General features: G+C 37.2%; 1 protein-coding gene across 2 annotated transcripts in view; it reads left to right on the top strand.

The window, feature by feature from the left end:
* dock1 (dedicator of cytokinesis 1) overlaps window positions 1–20752 on the top strand; it is a 200865-nt gene that overhangs the window by 130613 nt on the left and 49500 nt on the right. For both annotated transcript variants that reach the window (XM_041973613.1, XM_041973612.1), the window contains exons 28-29: window positions 9160–9261; window positions 10799–10893. In XM_041973613.1, coding sequence (XP_041829547.1) covers window positions 9160–9261; window positions 10799–10893 — 197 coding nt within the window. The remainder of the gene's footprint in view (window positions 1–9159; window positions 9262–10798; window positions 10894–20752) is intronic.

The following is a 20752-nucleotide window of genomic DNA, read 5'->3' as shown; positions in this document are numbered from 1 at the left end:
TGGCACAGGACACAGAGACCTTTCCTGTAAAAGAAAGTGTCCTTTACAATAACTCAAAGTGGTCTCCTGTATAAATGAAGGTGTGTGCGTTCTAGGAAGTGTAATGCTTTGATGTATTAAACTGTGACAGTGCCTTCCCGAGCTTTTTTGTATTGGGTGAATTCTGAAAAAAAGATGTAACAGTTTCACAGCTGCCCTCATTTTATGTGGTCATTATTTATCCCTATGTACTCCAAAGTTTTTATATGGACAATAAAATGGTTTACAGCAACTACTTCAAAAATAAAGAAAACAGAACAAAATGTGAATGGTTTCAGCTGGCATCTAAGGGGTTCCCCCACTCTTTTGCAAAGGGTAACCAATCCTCCTTGCCACCTTTTTGGCCTCACTTTGCAGCCAGGTGGGCTTGCTGAATCATGCAGCCATGGCCCGAGTGCTGTGTATTGTATGTGTTAGTGCTGCCTGTATTTTACCAGTCAGTGTGATAACTGCTCCTGCTTTTCTTGCCCCTCTGTTCTTTGTCTATGTGGTAAATAAAGAAAAAACAAGGTAGACAGATGGATATTGCCTTCGGGCATAAAATAAGACAAACACATTTTAAGCAGATACTTAAACAATTGGCTCCAAAGTATAAAAACAGTAAGTTGACTTGAAATGGATTAACTGTAGATATGTTTTCTTACATTAATGTAATTATGATTTATACCAATGGAGAGACAGAAGAGAAGTTGTGGTTTGATAATAATAAATTGATAATAATAGAGTAGGTACAGTGACATGCAAAAGATCTCTGTTAGTGTGAAAATCTGTGAGCAAAAGATGACCCGATTTCCAAACGGCATCGAGGTCAAGGATGGCACATTTCTTACATTTTTCCATGAACAATAACTTTCTTATCACTGTCTGTTCCAGTTTCAATATTAGTAAAAAGTCTAAAAAATAAAATCTTGAGCACGTATCACTTCTTGTTGGAGGGATTTCCCTCCATTCTTCCTGCAAAATGCCTTCAGTCTTGTAAGATTCCTGTGCTTTCTTGTATTCACTGATCTTTTGAGTTTGAGCCACATATTTTCTTCATAATGATCCAACTACCACCTCTGGAAGTAGACATTTGTGGATTTGTAGCTCTGTTTAGGATCATTATGTTGCTGTGGATGCCATCCTCTTCTCATCTTTAACCATTTTACAGCTGATATGATGTCTATTTTCAGAACTTTATGGCACATAATATAAACCTTTCTCCCCTTTAATGGGGAAATATTCCCGCTTTCAACATCTGCAACAGAACCTCAAAACATAATCAATGCACACATGTACATAATAGCTGTGGAGGTGGTGTTTTTATGAATTTCTTGATCATTTTGTCCTGAAACAAACATTTGCTCATCAAAGCTTACAGGTACTGTTTTAACTCCCATCACTCAGCAGTAGATGCTTTTCACAAAATGCAGCAGATGGGATTAGACGTTCATTTTCAAACTTTCTTTGGCCATTTTTGTTGTGAGGATGTGTTGTGAAGAGCACATGTGTGTAGGTGTGGCTGCATTGAAGTCTGATTAATCTCCCTGAAGGTCTTCTGCAGTGAAGTGTGTGCTTTTATTTGCCTTTCTACCAATTTCAAGATTTTTTTTCACCTTTCAAGGTTGTTGATGCACAGATAGTTTATTGATTTTCATACATTTCAATTTCAGTCACCCCTTCTTTCCTGGTCATGGACTATTAATGCTATTAATTTTACAAACAAATTTCTTCTGAGCAGAACGTCATTACTTCTGCCAAGGTGGAGGTTATGTTTTAGGTGTCTTTCCGATTTTAATTACATTTTCAGAAAATGTAAAGAAAAAAAAAGTGAATAAGAAAAAAGTGCTTACATTTTTTTTGGGCTGCACGGTGGTGTGGTGGTTAGCACCGCAGCCTCACAGCAAGAAGGTCGCTGGTTCGAATCTCGGCGGGGGGAGGTTCGAACCTTGGGGGGTGGTGGCCTTTCTGTGTGGAGTTTGCATGTTCTCCTCGTGTATGCGTGGGTTCTCTCCGGGTTCTCCGGCTTCCTCCCACCGTCCAAAGACATGCATGTTAGGTTAATTGGACACTCTAAATTCTCCCTAGGAGTGAGTGTGTGTGCATGGTTGTTCGTCTCTATCTGTGTTGGCCCTGCGACAGACTGGTGACCTGTCCAGGGTGTACCCTGCCTCTCACCTGTTAAAATGCTGGGATAGGCTCCAGCTCACCCACGACCCGAAATGGAATAAGCTGTCAAGATAATGGATGGATGGATGGATGGCGTGGATCTGGATCATCATCTGGATCCAGGAATTTTTTAAATGATTCTTAATTATTGGGAAATAGTGGTAATTTTACCATTACAACTTCTAGCTCAAGAGATGGGGCCCAGAATCATTTAAAAAAAATTTACAAGATGACATCTTGGTATATATTAAATACAGGTAACAGCTAACCCAGATTGCTGCCATTTGAGAAAACTCAAATTTCTTCCATAACTATTGTAGCCGCTTGCTTTATCTTCGTGTCTAAGGGTATGTTTCTAGGACCAAGGATTTTAAATAAGATGTGGCATCTATCCTGATAATGGAAAAACTAAAGATATTAGCTTGAAGTACACATAAATATGTTGACATGGGGTTGGTAACTTGGTAAGCTGTTAGGCTTTGTGTTTTAGTTAGTGACCTTATGGCTTGGTGGAGGTCTGCACTCTGAGTGCTTCTAGTTTCTTTATGATTTATTATTTTATCAGCTAATCTGCTGATATCTTTAAAGATTTCTCTAAGTGAGATGACAAACTGAAGAAACAATGAATTCTGAGTCCCATTGTACTGGTTGCCTCTCTCTTTCTTAGGCAGTGCAGATCATATGTATCAAGTGTCTCCATCCTCCTTTTAAATGGCATAGCACCCATTTGAGGTGTTCTATGTGTTCATGCAATTTCCGCTGCAATGAACCAGCAAATTTATATTACATCAGGATTGGAATTAGAGAGAATAAGGATCCCTGTTGGTCATTAGACCCTCTTTCCCCATCTTTCTCGCTGCTACAGTGTCAGTTTTTTCTCCTAGAGAGATATGTTAAGGATCAGGACATGGCTCTCTATAGACCGGTGTGCTGTTTCCCCACTGGCTTAATTAAAGGCTTAAAACAATGTTCTGCTAATGTAGAAATCCTTCACAGGAAGAGTAAACATCAATATCTTCTTCTCTGCTGTCAGGTGCTGAAGTGAGATGAATTATCAGAGAGATGCAGGCTTGAGAGCAGCGTGTTATGTATCTGGCCTTGCCCTCTAATCAAAGATTTTTCATTTCAACAAAACCTCTGTTTCATTTGCCCTCAAGCATAAGATGGATATGGATCAAACCTTCCATTATTATTATTATTATTGTTGTTGTTGTTATTATTATTACCTTCACTGTTAACAATAATAATAATTATCAAATTTCTAGATATAAACATTGTAAAAGCATGTTTTAATATAAAATATACCCTTGATTTTCTTCAATTCTGTGGGCAGAGAGAGATAGACGTCTATCAGATGTTTAATTTTTTATGCAATAATTACCTCAGTTCAATAGTTCTTCTGGGGGGCATATTAAGGTGTAGACAGTTGGGTGTAAACAAAACAATAAACATGGCAACAATAGAGGAGGTCAGCATTTAGGATATTTTGCTATCACAGCAGAGTTAAATAACATTAGTGGCATTATTGGTATGTAAGGCCCCTTAACCAAGCACACCATGCCTTGTTTTCCGAGCTTTCCATAATTTTTTTTACCGTTGTTGATCCTGTTACCTCACATACGTCAAACTGGTCCCTACGCTGCCCCTGCTAATTACTCGCATATTGAAGCTCGGGACATGCAGTGTCCAGAATATCTTCAAACAATGCTTGAAGCAAATGTAAAATACACAATGCAGCCATGTTAGCTGTTCAGCCTTAGTGGGGAAGTGAAACAGTTCCTGATGCATTAATAATACCTTTCAATGAATTCCTGATGCACCATGCAAAGAAAACCCTTTATAAGTTTACTTCAGTGCTCCTCCCTTTTCTTCCATATATATATATATATATATATATATATATTCTCTCTTATGAAAAGCAAATTCAAAACTTGGTCTTTAAAACAGCACTCAGCTAAACAATATGTTAAATGGTTGTTGTGGCCATCTGTAATTTACATGGTCTTCTATTTTCATGTCTAAATTTGGAGGCATTTTTCAGCTACTATTCTGTCATATATACTCACCATTATTATTTCGAGTCATAACTCTTTCCACATTTAAGCTTTTTAGCATTCAATAAAACAGACACCATCCATATCCTGAGCCTGTAGCCTTTCCACATGTTTTTGTCTTTTTTTTATTCTGTACCACCTATGGTACCTTTGATACTTTTTGTAGCATTTTTTCTTTTTGTGTGTGTGTGTGTGGGTGTGTGTGTGTGTATGTTTAATGGGTGTTGTGACACACTCTCTGTTGAAGGGCTTTCTGAATAGAAATAAGTCATGTTATGCAGAATATCTAAAATAACCTTTTATATTAAATGGAATAAAAAGATATTTTCTGATTCTTAACTGTTCGTTTCTGTTGTTTCTTGCTCTAATTTTTTTCTTTTATTTTTCACCAAACTTCTATCCCTTTACTCCTTCATATAAAAATAAAAGAGTTGGCATGGTAACTATATTGGTGTCATCCCACAGAAAAAGTGGAGAGAAGAGCCATAAGAAGACTGACTGGCTTTTCAGTTGTGGTTTCGATCCAAACACATGCTGTCACTCTGATAGACCTGCACAGACAGTAGGGTGACAGCAAAGGCTATAACACTGCTAAACCTGGCAACCAGCAGCCGAACCATAGAGACGTAGCATACCTGAACCTTTTCCATTTGCTGACATCCTCCGCATCTCTGTTTTCTACATTACGCAATAACACCTGCTGTGGGATGTGTTTCTGTTTGGCCTTCACATCTTAATTTCTGCACAGTGATACATATGGCTCCATTTTCTGAGAGAGATTATCTTTCTGCGTTTTATGCATTAAGCTACAGCAAGCTGGGAGTTTGTTTGCAAGATTCCCTCACCTGTGTATTTTGTCATCCGGAGCTGCTTGCTTCTCCTAGTAACTTTCACAGCTATTGCATCTGGAAGCTCAAGATTCATTCATGAGAAACACATTACAGGAGGAAAAGAAATAAAAACATCTGCAGATGGAAGGCTGTTCTGTTGGCGTCTTCATAGAAAGTTGGGAGTAAGCTTCAGGAACTAAAGCTACTGTATGCTGCCGTGAAGCCTTTTGGCTAGTCCCACGCTGAGGCTTACAACATGTAAAGTTTGCTCAAGGCTTTTTATCTTGGGGATTCACTCACAGCTGAATAGATGCAGAGAATGAACAAATGTGGGATACCCTCCAGCTGATCTAGCCTCTCTGCTCTGTGTGGTTAAGGGAGATGCTGCAGCAGGCGCCAATCACTTCTAAAGACTGCTGCTTGCTTTGAAGCCCTTGCTCCTTTTATTAATAAAGTGACTGCCAAGTCTTTGAATAATGCTGCTCTTGCTGAAAAATCCAGCCAACCTCACTAACTCTGTGCAAGAGGTTATCTATAGCCTTGTGATTAAGTAGCTTTAACCTTTCTTCTTCAGAAAGGAGAATAAGAAGTTAGACAAATGTGAGAGAAACACTTCTTTTTTTCTCTTTACTGACTTTACATACTTGTCTTTTTGGTGCTTCGTTATCAGGTTTTTGACTAAATTTGTTCTCAGTTTTTAATACTGAAGAACTGAGACTAAGTGAAGCTTACATGCCCTCACAGATGAAAGAGCCCTGCCCTCTCTCCCTCAGAAAAACATTTCCATATTAATATAATATGAGTCACACTGGATTCTGTGAAGCCTTACAAAGAGAGGAGTGAAGCAGTCATCAGCATTATGTAGCATAAGAAAAAGTGCAGGGAACATGAATAATGGATTATAGCATTAATGATTCTTTTGGTTTCTTCATCATTATCCTTGTTAGTGTTATTAGTATATGTATTTATTTTAGTAAGAACTAAGACTATAATCCTGTAAGTGACGAACAAAATACGTATGAACATGGTTTAAGTCCTCGAACTGGCTGTGGAGATGAACCACTGTGGGGCCCTTAACCCCAAACTACTCCCTGGGCTGCCTTGTACTCTAGTGAATCTAGACATAGGTCAGGCAGGGGCTAATTTCCCAACTGGGATTAGTAAAGTTAAATGTTATTATTATTATTATTATTATTGGATTATCTTAGAGTGTGTGGGTGTGTGTGTTCAGGATTGTTCATGAGGCACGTCTAATTACAGCTTACAGAGAATTTTCCATGTAACAACTGAGCTGAATTCTTTGCCTGCATTGGCAATCATTGCAGCAGTCCCTGACCAGATTAGGCTTTAGATTTATTCATTACTTTTTATTTACACATTATGTTCTCAAAATCTTAAAACTTCCTCTTTCAAACTGAACTGAAGGACTGATATCTCAGGAGGATTTAGAAAAACTTGTCCATGCATTTATCTTTAGTACACTTAGACCAGTGGTTCTCAACCCCTTTTTCCTTGAGGAGCCCCTTCATGCAGATATTGAAAAGCCATGGACCCCCTTCCCTACACCGCACTAAATCCAAGCTTGGTCTACTTTCTGTTCCTTTAGTCTGAACTAAACATAGAGAGACAGCGTTCAGCTTCTATGCTCCTCACATGTAAAACAAACTCCCAAGCCATATCTAACTCTTTTGCCTTATTTATTTTTATTTTTATCTTATTTATCTGTGTGTTGCTCTTTTTTCTCATTTTGCTCTTTCGTACCTGTGTGCTTATTTACCTGCTTTTTCTACTGTGCTGCTGGAATTTTGAATTTCCTGAAGGAGTCATCCCAAGGGGTTAATAAAGTTAAGTTAAGTCTAAGGTTTGCTGAAACACTCAGCTGCTTTAAATAAAGGTTAAAAACTTTATTTCAAGCATTCTTTCTTTAATAAAGGCAAGTTAATCTGGTCCAGGCCCACGATGAGGCCACCACCACAATGTTACACAGGTGGAATGTCTTATTTCTGAAATGCTGTTTAAAAATATAATACTTCTCAATTAAAACTGAAAGTCCTCTTGAGAGCCCTCTTCACACCAACACAGTCATTTTGCAAAGTATACTTTTTCCGTGTGTGTATGTGTTTAAATCTCTTGCCAACATGCAAACAGCACATTTTAGTCAGCGTTTGGGGAATTGATGATTTCTCATGCTACTTTGCAAATATCCATTATCGCTTTCTTAAATGAGTTGAAACCTGAAACAGCAATGGCGGCTTTATGCTTGTTTCTCTACGTCTGGCTAGCTTTGTTTGGGCCTAAAATACATTAACAAGTACATTCAGAAGTGCTGCTACCTTCACAGCTACCAGGAGATGTCTGTTTAACCCACATAGACCTGGACTGCTATAAATGACTATTGTGGATCAAACAAGCTACAGTTGTTTTGGTTTTGAAGTCACCACCAGAAGAGAATCACATCACTGAGCATGCTCAGAATGTTCTTTAGGATCATTCATGTAGAAGTTATTTCTACCTGCTGGCTTGGCAGGATTACTTAAGTGTCTTTAAGAATTTTTGCATTCTTTTCTGATTTGTTTCCCCTTTTTTCTCTTTTATTTGTTTGTCTTTTTGCTCATAAATCTTAAAGCTAAAGACAGGCAGCAATGTTTTTTTTTTGGAAAGCAATGATTTTCTTCTTGTTATACTATGAATGGTGGGCTCCTGAACTTAATGAGAATAGAAAAGGTGAAAAAGATCTTTAATTTGCTTAGAAGTTAATCTTGGTTACTTTGGGATCTCTCAGACCATCACCTTGGGGTGATCATTGTTCATTGACTATTTCTGGGGAAGGGAATAATGGCCTTAAAATTCCTCCACTTGTAAGCAATCAGTGTGAGAGCTGTGGGATATCAAACTTGCTGGAAATGGGTTTTTAACTTATTCCAGCCACAACAACAGTGACATTGAGTGTTTTGGTATTAACAACTGTTTTATACAAAGTTCCACTTTGGACAACTTGACTGATGTCCAACTGATTGAAAAGACTTGACTATGACTGTACTGCAAATGTAATGACATTTTCAGAGATTCACATATTTTATTTAATATTTTATTATTTAATTTAGTGAATAAAGTACCTGTTTTTGTTTTTATCGGATTTGTTTATTTGGGTTGCCTTACACTGTGGGAATTTCTGATGAATGTAGTAATGTTTTAGCTCTTATTTATCCTGAAATATCTAAAATTGTACCAATAAAAAGGCAGAAACTTTAAAGTAGTCCTAGATTTGTTGATCCAATAATTAAAAAGGAACAAGTGTGTTTTTTTTTCTTAAAATTTCCAACTTTCCAATTTTCTAACTCTTAATTCTGATGCATTTTTCATTTAGTCCAACATCTTTAGTTTAATAGCAAATAACGTCTTTGTCATATGTTTTTTTGTTTGTTTTTTTTTTTTTTTTTTTTGCTGTTTTTTTGTGCATTTATTAGTCTCTTGATAGCTGATTATGTTGATTATTAGGCAGAAATCTAATGTGTAAATATTCATGACTGACTTTCTTGCACGTTTTCTCAGCCTGAAACAGTAGCTACTCCGTCCTGTGGCACTAATGTCAGGAAGGACTTTTCCACTACTGTATATCTCTGTCACTTTGACTTGCTTGTTTAGTTCCTCTCTCCAGAAAACATCAGCCTTTGTCAGTCAAATCAGAGGATTAACACAACAGACTGGCAATGGCTAACTTTTTTTTTTTTTACCCATCCAGCCACACATTGGCTGCTTTTATCTGTCTTTGGCTGAACGTTTACACGATGCTAACCAGAGCCAAGATGGGGCACTGTGAAGCAAAGGCTGTGCTTTTGGGACCTCACAGACATTATAATCAGCCGAGACAAAGAGCAGAGGCTTGGTGGGCAGGAGGTTAATGAGATCACCCACCAAGCGAGGGTGTCTACCTTGTCAAATCTGGAAGGCCGAGCAAGCTCCAGTACCCAGATCCAATCAGCTCAGCTTGTCTGTCGCCATCACAATGAGAGGCATAGAGTCATTCTGTTCTCAGTCTTTGATTTGAACCTGATTGTTTATCCAATGCACTTCTTTCTCTTCTCCAGGGCAGCTTTGTGGCTTGCATGACTGCTACACTGAGGCAGATGGACGATTATCATTATGCTCATCTGATCGGCACCTTTGGCAAGATAAGGAGTGATGTGGTGGTGAGTACATCTTATCACTGTGTGCCATTCTGAATGATGTGTTTTTGTCTACATACTCATATAAAACCTTAAAATTCTAACCTGTAGTGCATGCCATCTTGTTCTGTATTTCCTAAAAATCTAAAGAAAGATTAAATGTTTGTCCTCTCTCATAAAGTATGAAATTGAATTTCTTTAAGTCTGTGCTTTTGGGGTTCTGTATGAGCAACATGCTCTTGATGATAGGAACTCCTGAGGGAAATGCATCACTTGTTGTAGCTAACACTTATTGGAGGAGGGATAAACCTCACAGAGGTTTTGGATTTCAGCTCAAAATAATCCTGCCCTCAAAGCGGTCTTTCTCTAGTATCTGCTGCCAGATTAGCATTCTATTACTTCACACCAACAAATAACAAAATCCTTCAATTTGCTTTCGTCCCAGTTAGGGTTTCAGGAGCTTTGAAGGAATTACAAGCATATTATTTGTATTTCAGGTATAGCTTTATAAAATGCAGGATAACCTTAACTTTCAGTGAGATTACCACTCTTTTGATCTTATTATTTGGTTGGGCTCATTTATGTGTGGATCCTGTTTAGTTCTTGTCAATCATAATGGTGAACAGGGCATGTTTGAGGTTGCTTGTCCAGTTTTAATGGCAGGATAAGCAATTCCTTACTTAATTAACTGGCTGCAATCGGGGTGTGAATATGTGTTTAAATGCACGGCATAACCCACCCCACTTGATCAAAATGCAATTTTAAACAGAACGAGTATGATCGGATCATAATCTTATTGGTATGTTTACATGGCTTTAGTTATTTATTTATTTATTTTTAACCCAATTTCACTTTTAGTTAGAATACTTGTGTGCATATAAACGTGGCTAATGATCCCAAGCACAGCAAAAAATCTCCAACAGAATGGGTGAAGAGGAAAAGAATTAAGATGTCCTAATGACCCAGTCAATATCCAGACTTAAACCTGATTGAAATGCTGTGGCAAGAGTTTAAGAGAATAAAACAAATGCTTAAAAAACCACAGTGAAGTCAAGCATCTTTGTACAGAAAATGGAACAATTTCTCCCACTGAAATGTGAGACATGTAACATCATAAAGGAAAAAGTAACAGAAACAGAAGTCTGTACTGTAAGAGGGTCTCCTTTAATTTTTCCACATAACAGTGTGACTCTGCTGCCCTGATAAGGTTTAAAATTAAGGTGGGAAAGACGGGTTATCCAAAGCTGTGATGCTGCAAAGAAAGTAGACAAGAGCAGCTTTAGGCATTTAGTTAATATTATTTACATATATTGTTTTTGTTACTGTAATATCTGTTGAAAAATTCCCCTTCTAATCTCATTAAGATCATACTCAATTATTGGTTTTGAGTGGTACATGCAAGAGGGAAATATTTTGAGTCATGTCCTTGACCTTAAAAACTAATCTAAAGTGGTTCCTGCCTGAAAACCACAAACTCCCACCAGTTCATTGCAGATTGCTCTTATCTCAGAAGTGGTGAAAATTACTGCTTCCATTTTTAAACTTTCTCCCTCTCACACAGGATTTCCTTATGGAAACATTTATCATGTTTAAAGATCTCATTGGGAAGAACGTCTACCCTTCAGACTGGATCATAATGAACATGATGCAGAATAAGTAAGTACAATGTCGCTAGACTCATGCACGCTCAAAAACACACGAAAAAACCATGTATCCCCCTACTCTGTTGTTGCTAAGAAACAGCAGTCAGACGTGTTTAACTTTTTTTTTCCTCTCTCAAATGTTTTTCTCTCCATGCAAATATCGGCACAAGGCCTCAGCAGCGTAGCAATCAGATGAGAAGTCAGGGCAGCCCTAAACAATCACATGAATTATAGATGCTCTGGTGTGTGTGCTGTGTGCAGATCTTTTAAAACTTAGTCTCAGCACCTCTTTACTTTCTTGCTTGTTGTGCTGCTGCAGCTTTCTGTTTTATTAATGTGAGCCTTGCCTGATTTAATTTTAGTTGAAAATGTAGAAAAGAGATGGATTGTGCTTTGCAGTTTTGGAGTTTAGTTAAAGAGTTCTGATTTGTGTATTTGTAAGAGAAAGCTGGGGATAGAGAAGTATAAAAACTTTCCTTCCATTTGTATTGTTTTTGTAAGTGATGTGAAGTTTTGTAATGTGTAAAATTTTAAATTAAAAAAAAAAAGAAAATCCTTGATCACTGTGAAAATTACCAATATGATAAAAGAACACTGCCTATGTAATATTTCACTTTTCCTTTAACATTGTTGACTCACAGTGGGCTGTTTAAAGAGGAATTAAGAGGTATATTGAGAGATAAAATCTTTTTATTATACCCACTTCTCTCTGTCCTGCCCTTTTTCACCGATGCCGTTAATAACTGTTTTATGGACAGAATTTTCAGTACCAGTAAGGGTGGATGCCGTCTACTTTCATGGGGTCAGGGTCACATTTGCACTTTTAGCAGATTAAAAAAAATATATATAAATCAGTGAAATGCAGTTTGGACTTCAGGGTTTTTGGGAGAGTGAAATTTCAGCTCTTCTTCATCATAGACAGCCAGTCGAGGCATCGGTCAAGGTGTCTTTTTAGATGCTTCCCAGTTAAGGTTTTGGTCATGTCCAGCTGGGAAGACACCTCTTGAGAAAATGCAGCTCATGCTGGGGAGGTTAAGTGTCTTGGCTGTCTATGGAGCCGGAGCGAGAGGCAGAAAATGGATGGAAGGATGAATGTGCACTTGTTCCTCTCAAAACTCTGGTGACTACATTGTAGCTAGTGCAATTTGGCCATCAACAATTCTACAAAATATTCACACGTCACAGCTGTTTAATTTATTCTCAAGCTGCTAGTTTCAAGCTGAGCCTGAGCAACAGCACACAAAGACTTGTTAAACTCATCTCTTAGAACTCCACAAAATTCAAAAGCCATCCCTTGAGGCAGTGTTTCAGATTTGGCAGCTTCCTCCTAGCCAAAAACAAATTTATTATAATTTTTTTTTTCTTTCATAAGTGCAGTTACAGCCAATGAAAGCTGTAAATAGGCTTTAAAATGTCAAAGTTCCAATTTGATGGAACCATCAGAAAACACATAAAACAGACAAAAAATAACCAGGCTCAGAGCTGTTTGTGTTCGGGCGTAGATTAGAAGTGGTAATCTACAGCAGGTGCAGTGCTTGTTGTAGCAGCTCCTGTTTCAGTGCCTGCCCATCACTTTCAGCATCATCACCAGCTTGCACATTTGACTAGAGATTGCATTGCTACCCAATTTACATTCTGCTGCTTTTATTAGTCCATTTGATTGCTGCACGCCATATTCATTTTAAATTCAGAGTGCCCCCTCCTAAAAACATTATCTTACACCTGGGTCACAAAGCAGAAGACTTTTGTGTTCCTTTGTTAGGACGCTTGTGTCCTGTAAGTGAGTAAGGGGTGCAATGCCTCCTCGTGTATTTACTGGACTAACAATCTAATTTCAGAAACCCCAAAACCCTTGTTCTGTTTGGAGCAACTTAAGGGATACATCAAGTATCACTGAGCTCCCAGCAGTTCATTTTTGGATGCTGCGTTGTGCTGGAATGAATGAAATGTTTTATTTTTGACTCACTGATTTGAGGCCAATGTGTCATCTCCTCTGCCTCAGTAGAACCTTTGTCAATGGAACAATTTGTCTGCTTGCTTGTAACTATGACAGCCATGAGATTAATTCGGCTTTCTAGCTTACGCAGTCAGTCACTTGCTCAAGTTAAATTGTTCTTCGACTCTATGGAAAAACAAGCCTGTCTAAACATGACGTATTTCACAGCCTTTATATTTGTGCTTTTCTGAATGTTACTGGTCTTGGCTTCAAAACAAATTAGTGAAACTCCCCCATTTGGCAACATCCGTCGCAATGTGTTTGATCAGGTTTCCTGCTCCTTGCAATGAGAAGCCAAGGTGACGCATTAGTTCATCCCACAACAGAGCTATTAATGCTTTGCTTTAACAGCCTAAAAGAAAGGGAAGTTGTTCATGCATCATGCTTGTCAAGGGCATATAGACAAACTAGATTTATGACCTCTGAACTAGGAGAATAAAGTTGTTTTGATGTTGATTTATATATAGGTTTTAATTTATATTTCTAGCCACTTGTTGGTGGAAAATCCTAATAAAATTGGTCTTACTTGCATAACTATAGTTGATAATTGCCCACTAACTTTTTAAGTATTTATTATTTAACTGAAGTTGAATATTTATTATTTTAGCAGTGTTTTAATCTCCATCAAATCATAAAAAAAAACACTCTCTCAAGGTTTGTTCACCAGCTGCTTGTTAACTTTGTCATGCCATTTAATGCTGATCTGGCTGTGTACTGTATGTTTTATTAGAGCCTATTTATTTATTTATTTTCCCCTGGATAAAAAGCTTCCTTCTGCTGGTGGTAAAAGGACTAATGTGGGTGATGACACTGAAAAAGACAGTAAATGCACCATAACTTCTGAATAATTAGTTATGTTAGAGCTCTAGAGATTTAAGGGCAGCTAAAGATCCAAGGCATATTTTTATATAGGTTCACCACATTAATTTGATTTACTTTTAATTAGAAAATCTTGGCATGAACTCTGTTAATGTATTTTACAATTCTAAATGATCATCAGTACTCTTTAATGCACATTTTAAATCACACTATTACGAATGTTTTAAGACCCCCCCTTCTGTGTCTTGTCTCTGGACAGTTCATTCATGCTACATTTAGCACAGGTATTGCAGTCCCCAGCATCAGCAGACGGTTCTTTTATGTCCACACATTGTGATAGCACCGCTAATGAGACGGGCATCACCTCCTACTCCTTCTCTACCCATCAGCTCTTACTTCCTCCAGGTTACAAACTGATTTATGGGCTCTAATTGCCCCAGTGACAGCGGCATCAGCATGGTTAGCCACCGACTGTCATTTCCCCTGCGCCAACTAGCCATGACTTAATAGCAACAGCTAATTGGCAATACGGATGGGTTCATATGTACGGTCTCGATTGATAAGAAACAAATTTGCTTATAAAGGTTAGTTGAACACTTAATTACATGAGCTCAGATGTAGATATTTCTAAGGCATCAATTAAAACAATGTCCACTGGCAACTTTCTTTTTACTTCCAGCTGCTTCACGGAACATTTGAACAACAACAGTAACATTTAATAACAACACTAACACAGATTAAATAAAAATTATTTTAGATGATAGAGTGTAATTAGGACAATTTATGAAATGTGCTTTCCCACTCAAAGGGTGCTGCACATGAACCTCTAATTACTGCAACAACAAAAAGGCATTTGAACAATCTGGTAAAATATTGTTTAGCAGTCTGGCTAAATTAACCTATTTTAAAGGTTAAAGTCAAATTTTTGAAGTAATAATTGTCCTTTTTATCTATTTAAAACAAGCGGACAACTGACAATTTACCGGCTGTCTTGCTCTAGTTTTAAGTACATAACAGGACTTTTTTTTTTAAGTTCACTTTCATACATGTAACTTAACCCATAAGAACCCAACGTGACATATTTGTAACATACAGTTTCTGAGACATTTTGCTTCAATTTATGGCATAAACTTTGCTTAAAATCCTGTTGAACACAATCTGATACTTGTCTTCTGTCCCCTAATAGATACCCAGAAGCAGAAAACCACATTTTGTTACATTTTGCTAAAGGGCCAAATAAAGACCTCATATTAAAAAAATTGGACTTTTCTTACCATTTTTTCATGGGTCAGGCCTCTTTGGGTTAATAAGGCTCAGCAACCTTAAAATCAACGCTGTGGAATCGCAGAGCAAAACTTAAGCGCCAAGAACAGCCCATATCACCCATATTTCTATGACTGCCCCCAAGTGACAACACAATGCAACAACATATGAAACTTAACACAGAGACCACACTGAGATAAGTACAAAACTTTTCATTGCATATTTGAGCAAGCCAAGTCATAACTGCTTACTATTTATTCTGCTACAGTGCGGAAAAAACTGTGGATAGCAACACTTCCAAAGTGTGTGTTTTATCCAAACAGAAAACATAAGGTCACACAACACAGAAAAAAGTTTCATTTTTAGGGCAACCATTGTTATCAATGATTATTAAATCATCTTTTATCCCCCTGTGTGAAGACTTTACTACTACTTTCTGAGTGGAATTGTGTAATATAGTTTCTAATTGTAGGAAGAAGAAATCTCATTCATTGTGTGTTCTGGTTCTATTTACCCAAAGTGCCTTGCATTAAACCCACTAGACCCTTTACATTGTAATCTACTTCCTGCACTGGTTCACTTAAAACAAACCGAGACCTACGTTTGTAGGTGGACCAGACATGGCTTCTTTGATCTGCTTCAGTTTGTTTGTGCATTAACAAATCACTAATAGAAACAGACTTTCAAAGCAAGCAGAGCTGAAATGCGTCCACAATCTAGCTTTTAATGCAGAAATTGTACATCGACTCCATATCATCCATGTCTGCATTGTGATGCATCTAAAAAACATTTTTCCCACCCCAACTGTAAATCCATCTAGTTTTATTTATTTTCACCACCACATACTCTTGCATTTTAGCTAATTTTCTAAATGCAAGCTTGAGTTAGGCATTTTATTTTCCTCATTTTAGCTATCTAATGCTGACAATCACATATTTGCAAGGTACACTAAATGCAGCACGTTGTACCAGCTATTGATGTGCTATGTTTTATGTATTTCTCTATTTAATGCAAATGAGAAATATAAAATAGATCAGTTGACTCGGAACCCTAACTTATAGTACGTTCTGCTGCTTGCAGACAAGTGAAATGAACATTTCCTGTGAGGTACAAATCACTTAAAACTTTAGGCAGACACTTAAGTGGAGACCCAGAGTATATGTTGCAGCTCATTTATGTCTGTCTGCCCTAAATGTAACTGACATTTTTGCATAACACCCAATGAATCCTCCTGTCACTTAATTACTCTTGTCTTTAGATCAACAGTATGTCAAACTGAGAGGCTCTATTTCATGACTGCATATCTGATGTGCTATTAATTTTAAATTCAAATAAGCATTGATGCACACAGCAATCAAAAGTGATTAAAAGGGCACCCATGGCATGATTAGATTAGTTTTCTAGTATTCCTGAGCGCTACATAACAATCCTAAATATACCACTGGTAGCTGTTGTTGAGAATTTCAGCAGTTTCACTTTATGAAACTTGGATAAAATAAAACATTTAGCCTGTTAGAATATGCTTCAATTGCTTTGTGATCTGTTACAGAAAGTGGCTTTTACAGCTCGTTCGTATTTGGACTTTGTTTAAATTGGCCTCATTAGTAAGTCAAATCAAATCAAACTTTATTTATAAAGCCCTTTTCATACCAAAGGCAATACAAAGTGCTTTACAAGATTTAAAAAAAAATTAAGCACAATTCAATTCATGCATATTAAAAACAAAATAAGCCTTTACACATCAAAACTGAATTACCCAAAAATTATCCCCCCCCCCCAAACTCTTTAACTTCTGTCTCTAAGCTGAAAGCAGGTATAAAATATTAAAAGTAATAAATAAATACCTGGCTTGATGCTGCTGTGAGGAAACAATATTATTATGAGGACCCATCCACACCAGGAGCCAGTCACCCTACATAAGCCGCCGCCTCAGCAGCCTCCCCGATCAGGGCAGACCATAAGGCTGCAGTGCCGGGCCCCAGCCAACCAGACATGGGCAATCAACGCAGCAACAACCCCCGGCATGGAGGATCCCCGTGAGGAAAACACTGGAGTTAAAACAGAAATTAAATTACCGTAAGAAACAGTAAGAACAGCTAAGAATGAATAAATAAATGAATAAGTAATTAAATAAATTAATCATATATATATATAAAATGCAGTTTAAAAGTATGTTAACTAGCTCCAGGTCATCAGGAGACACAGCGATGTCACCTGATGACATCTGCAAGCAGTAACCCATGAAACCCATGCACCTTCACAAAACTTTGCCCCAGCATGGAAAGCAATCTGTGCTGTCATTGTAACATTCATTTATCTATTTGTTCATAGAGGAGTGGAATGTAGCTTCTTCTAACTCTGGCACTGACATCACATTGACTGATATCTGGTCAAAGAGGTTGGAACGTTTTTATCACAATTCTTGCATAGCAGATAGGTCTCATTGATCATTCAGGGTCATTCAGTTATAATTTACACGTCCGCCATTGGCTTTGAATTTCAGTGTGTCCACAGCTTTAATTTCTAATTAAATACCTACAAAACAAATGATGCCAGCCAGAGCTGTATTCTGTACTTAGTACTTAGCAAATGCATGGTGTACTTTTACTTAGTGCGTCCAGTATTAAATTTTGCTACTATTTAACCAACAACAATTAAATTAAACTTTATTATAGAAAATCTATTTTGTATTTGATGCAAAATTTTCATTTTTACAACACTGAATTATGTCTCTGGGTTTTTATGCTGCTAAAAGGTTTAAATGTAAAAATGAAGCGAAGACATGAGGAGCTCTCCCCTCTATGTAAATGCGAAGGTCTAGGAGATGATTGCAGTACTTTGACTCACACCGGTGATTTTTTTTAGGTCATTAAAGCTTCCCTTAGCATCCCTGGAGTGTGCTTCTCAGTTCTTACATCCTATCTGTAAAGCTGTGATAAATTTCATCCAGCCACACTGTGTCTATGCTGCATTACAGCTATCATATTGCAGTGTAAATTGAGTTAAAATATGTTCACAGGTACATTGATTTAATAGATCCAAGTGTCCAAAATAAATTTAATCTAATTTAATTAACTGATGTGATACTGAAGGTTTTTGACCTTCCATTATCTCTCAGCACAGGCAGATATGTCAGCTATTCAGCAACAGTATGCAAATGGCTTACGATAATTATCGGTGATGCTCTCTGAACTCAATTAGCAAGTATGATCCGCTGATAACTTGTCATTAGCATATAGCCAAGGTGCTGATCATCGGAAAACTTAAGTCTGTACACCATGCTAGCAGGAGGGCACCTGATATAAAAAATAAATAAAAAGGGGTTTAAAACGCAAATCCTCTGCCTATGATCTAATGTAAGCACACGCCAGGTATCAGTCAGACACTGATGGCTTGGTCGAGCATAATTATCATAATGAATCTTTACGTATGCTGTATCAAAATGACTAATGTGTAGGAGGTACGAAGTTCCGTGTGCATTGCCTAATTAGAAAGTTAAAGTTATGTTTTTGTCTCTCTCAGCAGAAAATATGATAGTCTTGTGCATTCTAGAGATGATTAGAGCTACCATGATTTCCCTGCTGAACACCAGATGAAAAACAATAAAAGCAGAAAGAAAGCAGGATATGTTTAAGAATCCCACATTTTGGAGATGCCCCAAGAAATATCTTAATATCTTAAATTAAATTTACTGCTGCAGTTTAAATTTCCTTGTTATCACTATCAAATTAATTATAAAGAAGTGATATAGAACTGGCTTGTCATTCTCTTCATCTAAGCATCTTATTTTCCATCTTTGGCAAAATGACCAGTTCTTGAAGATTTTGCAAGGTGGTCTAAAATTTTCCAGCTTGCAGTTGTCTTTGTGAAGACTATATATTCAAGTATATCCAAACTGCCATTGCTGCATCTGAGCAAAAAATATTCTATGAATTCAGTCTTAGTTAATTCTGGACACCACCATATTCTATCTTTTGATAAATAATTACTCTTGGGCCAACTTAAATACAGGCATAGAAGAGCTTGAATTAATGTATCATATTTCCTTAAGGAATGCTAATTTAAAATGTCATACTTTTAAACCCACAAGGTTTTTCTGAATTTCCTAAAACTTGTTTGAAATGGCCCTATTGGACTGATTTTGTCAGAGCCAACTCTGAGGGAGAGTATATTCTATTTTCATCCACCTCATTAAGTTTTTCACTTTAATTAATGGCAGGATGTGCTCACAGAGGAACTGTCCTGTCTGTTAAAGCCCATTATATGGCTGTGTGCAGACAGACTGTTGACTTCAAATAAGCTTTTTGTAGGCACAGTTTAAATCTTTGTGTTTGATGCACTCATAAAAGGTGTTTGTGAGAAGCATCTGACATTGACATGCAGATGGCACAGACTGGTCACATAGAGAGCAATTTAAAATTTCAACTACCCACATCATAGAGCATTTGTAGTGGAACAGTGAGGCTGTTTCTTTGTAAAAGTGAGCTCAGGAAAATAAAAAAGGTTGATTACGGCTGCATTTTGCTTGTCAAGTCATATTTAGCCCAGAAGCTGTGAGAAGCATTGATCTCTCTCTTATCCTCACTGTTTGACCCAGAAGTCGGAGCTGTGTGCAACATTGCTGATGTCTGATGAAACTGCAACTGGTGATTAGAAATAATCAGCAATAGTGGGATGATGTATGTTTAGTGTATTGCCATTATTGTTTCTAAATTTGCTGTACTATTGATTAGAGTTAGTATAGTCCAGATGTAGTCTTGGTAAGAATTATTGTCCCCATAACTGAAAGCAGTGCATTTATGCATTTGTAAGGCCGTAAGAAATTAATACAAAGAAATTTACATCATCTTAATATATTAATGAGTTGTCTAAATAAATTGGGAAACTAATAAAAATGGATGCAATTGTTGGCACCCTTTTTGTTAATATAACATAGTTCCTTAAACTAAGTTAAAGCAAATTGATTAGTTCACATGTTTTTGTCAGTTAACATGACCTGAATTAAACATTAATTAAGGGTTCTTACTGTGAAAAAGACAAAAGGGGCTATTCGGAAGATTAAAAAATGCAATCACACAAGAAAGCAACAAGAAAAAAACAATTTGTCAAATTTTCCAAAGACTAAAAGAAAAGGAGGTAATAAAAGAGTTGGATCTCTTTAATGCCAGCTCTATCATTATGATGCTTCCAGGATGTGGCGCTAAGACAATCCTCAGTGATAGAGGTTTACAACAGTTGGTGCAGGCTTACAGAAAAAAATAAATAAACACCACACTATTTATGTGGAAAACTTAATTATAATGTCAAGCAGTCAAAAGGGATGGTTTCAGCTTTGCCACCCTGAACATTTTCATATAATTTATAGTCTTCAAAGAATAAGGAGCAGAGGAAACCAAAGTAGCTCTCTGAAACTGCAATCTGTCAGTTTTGTTAATAGGAAAAAACCGAACTGATTATGAAGACACCACCAACCGTCACTACACACTGTGAGGGTTTTGTCATGCTGTGGGAATATTTATTGACTTTATCATCAGAAGTGTTACATATTTTAAAGGAACATGAAATCAAGACTACTATTTGGATCAAAATAAGTTACCTAGTGTCAAAAAAGTAGGTTTAAAGTGAAGCTTTTGGGTGTTTCAGCACAGCAAAATCCCAGAACTTCAAACCACCATCACAGAAGAATGACTGAAAATGAAAAGGTGGGTTGCTTCAAACCAACCAAACCAACGGGCAGCCAAACGCGGACACTGATGTTCCACAACATACATGTATACACACCTCTGCTACTCAA

Source organism: Melanotaenia boesemani, chromosome 21 (genome assembly GCF_017639745.1).
Source record: "Melanotaenia boesemani isolate fMelBoe1 chromosome 21, fMelBoe1.pri, whole genome shotgun sequence".
NCBI classification, from domain to species: Eukaryota; Metazoa; Chordata; class Actinopteri; order Atheriniformes; family Melanotaeniidae; genus Melanotaenia; species Melanotaenia boesemani.
Note: the sequence above shows the minus strand (reverse complement) of the source record. Positions and strands in the feature narration are given on the sequence as shown.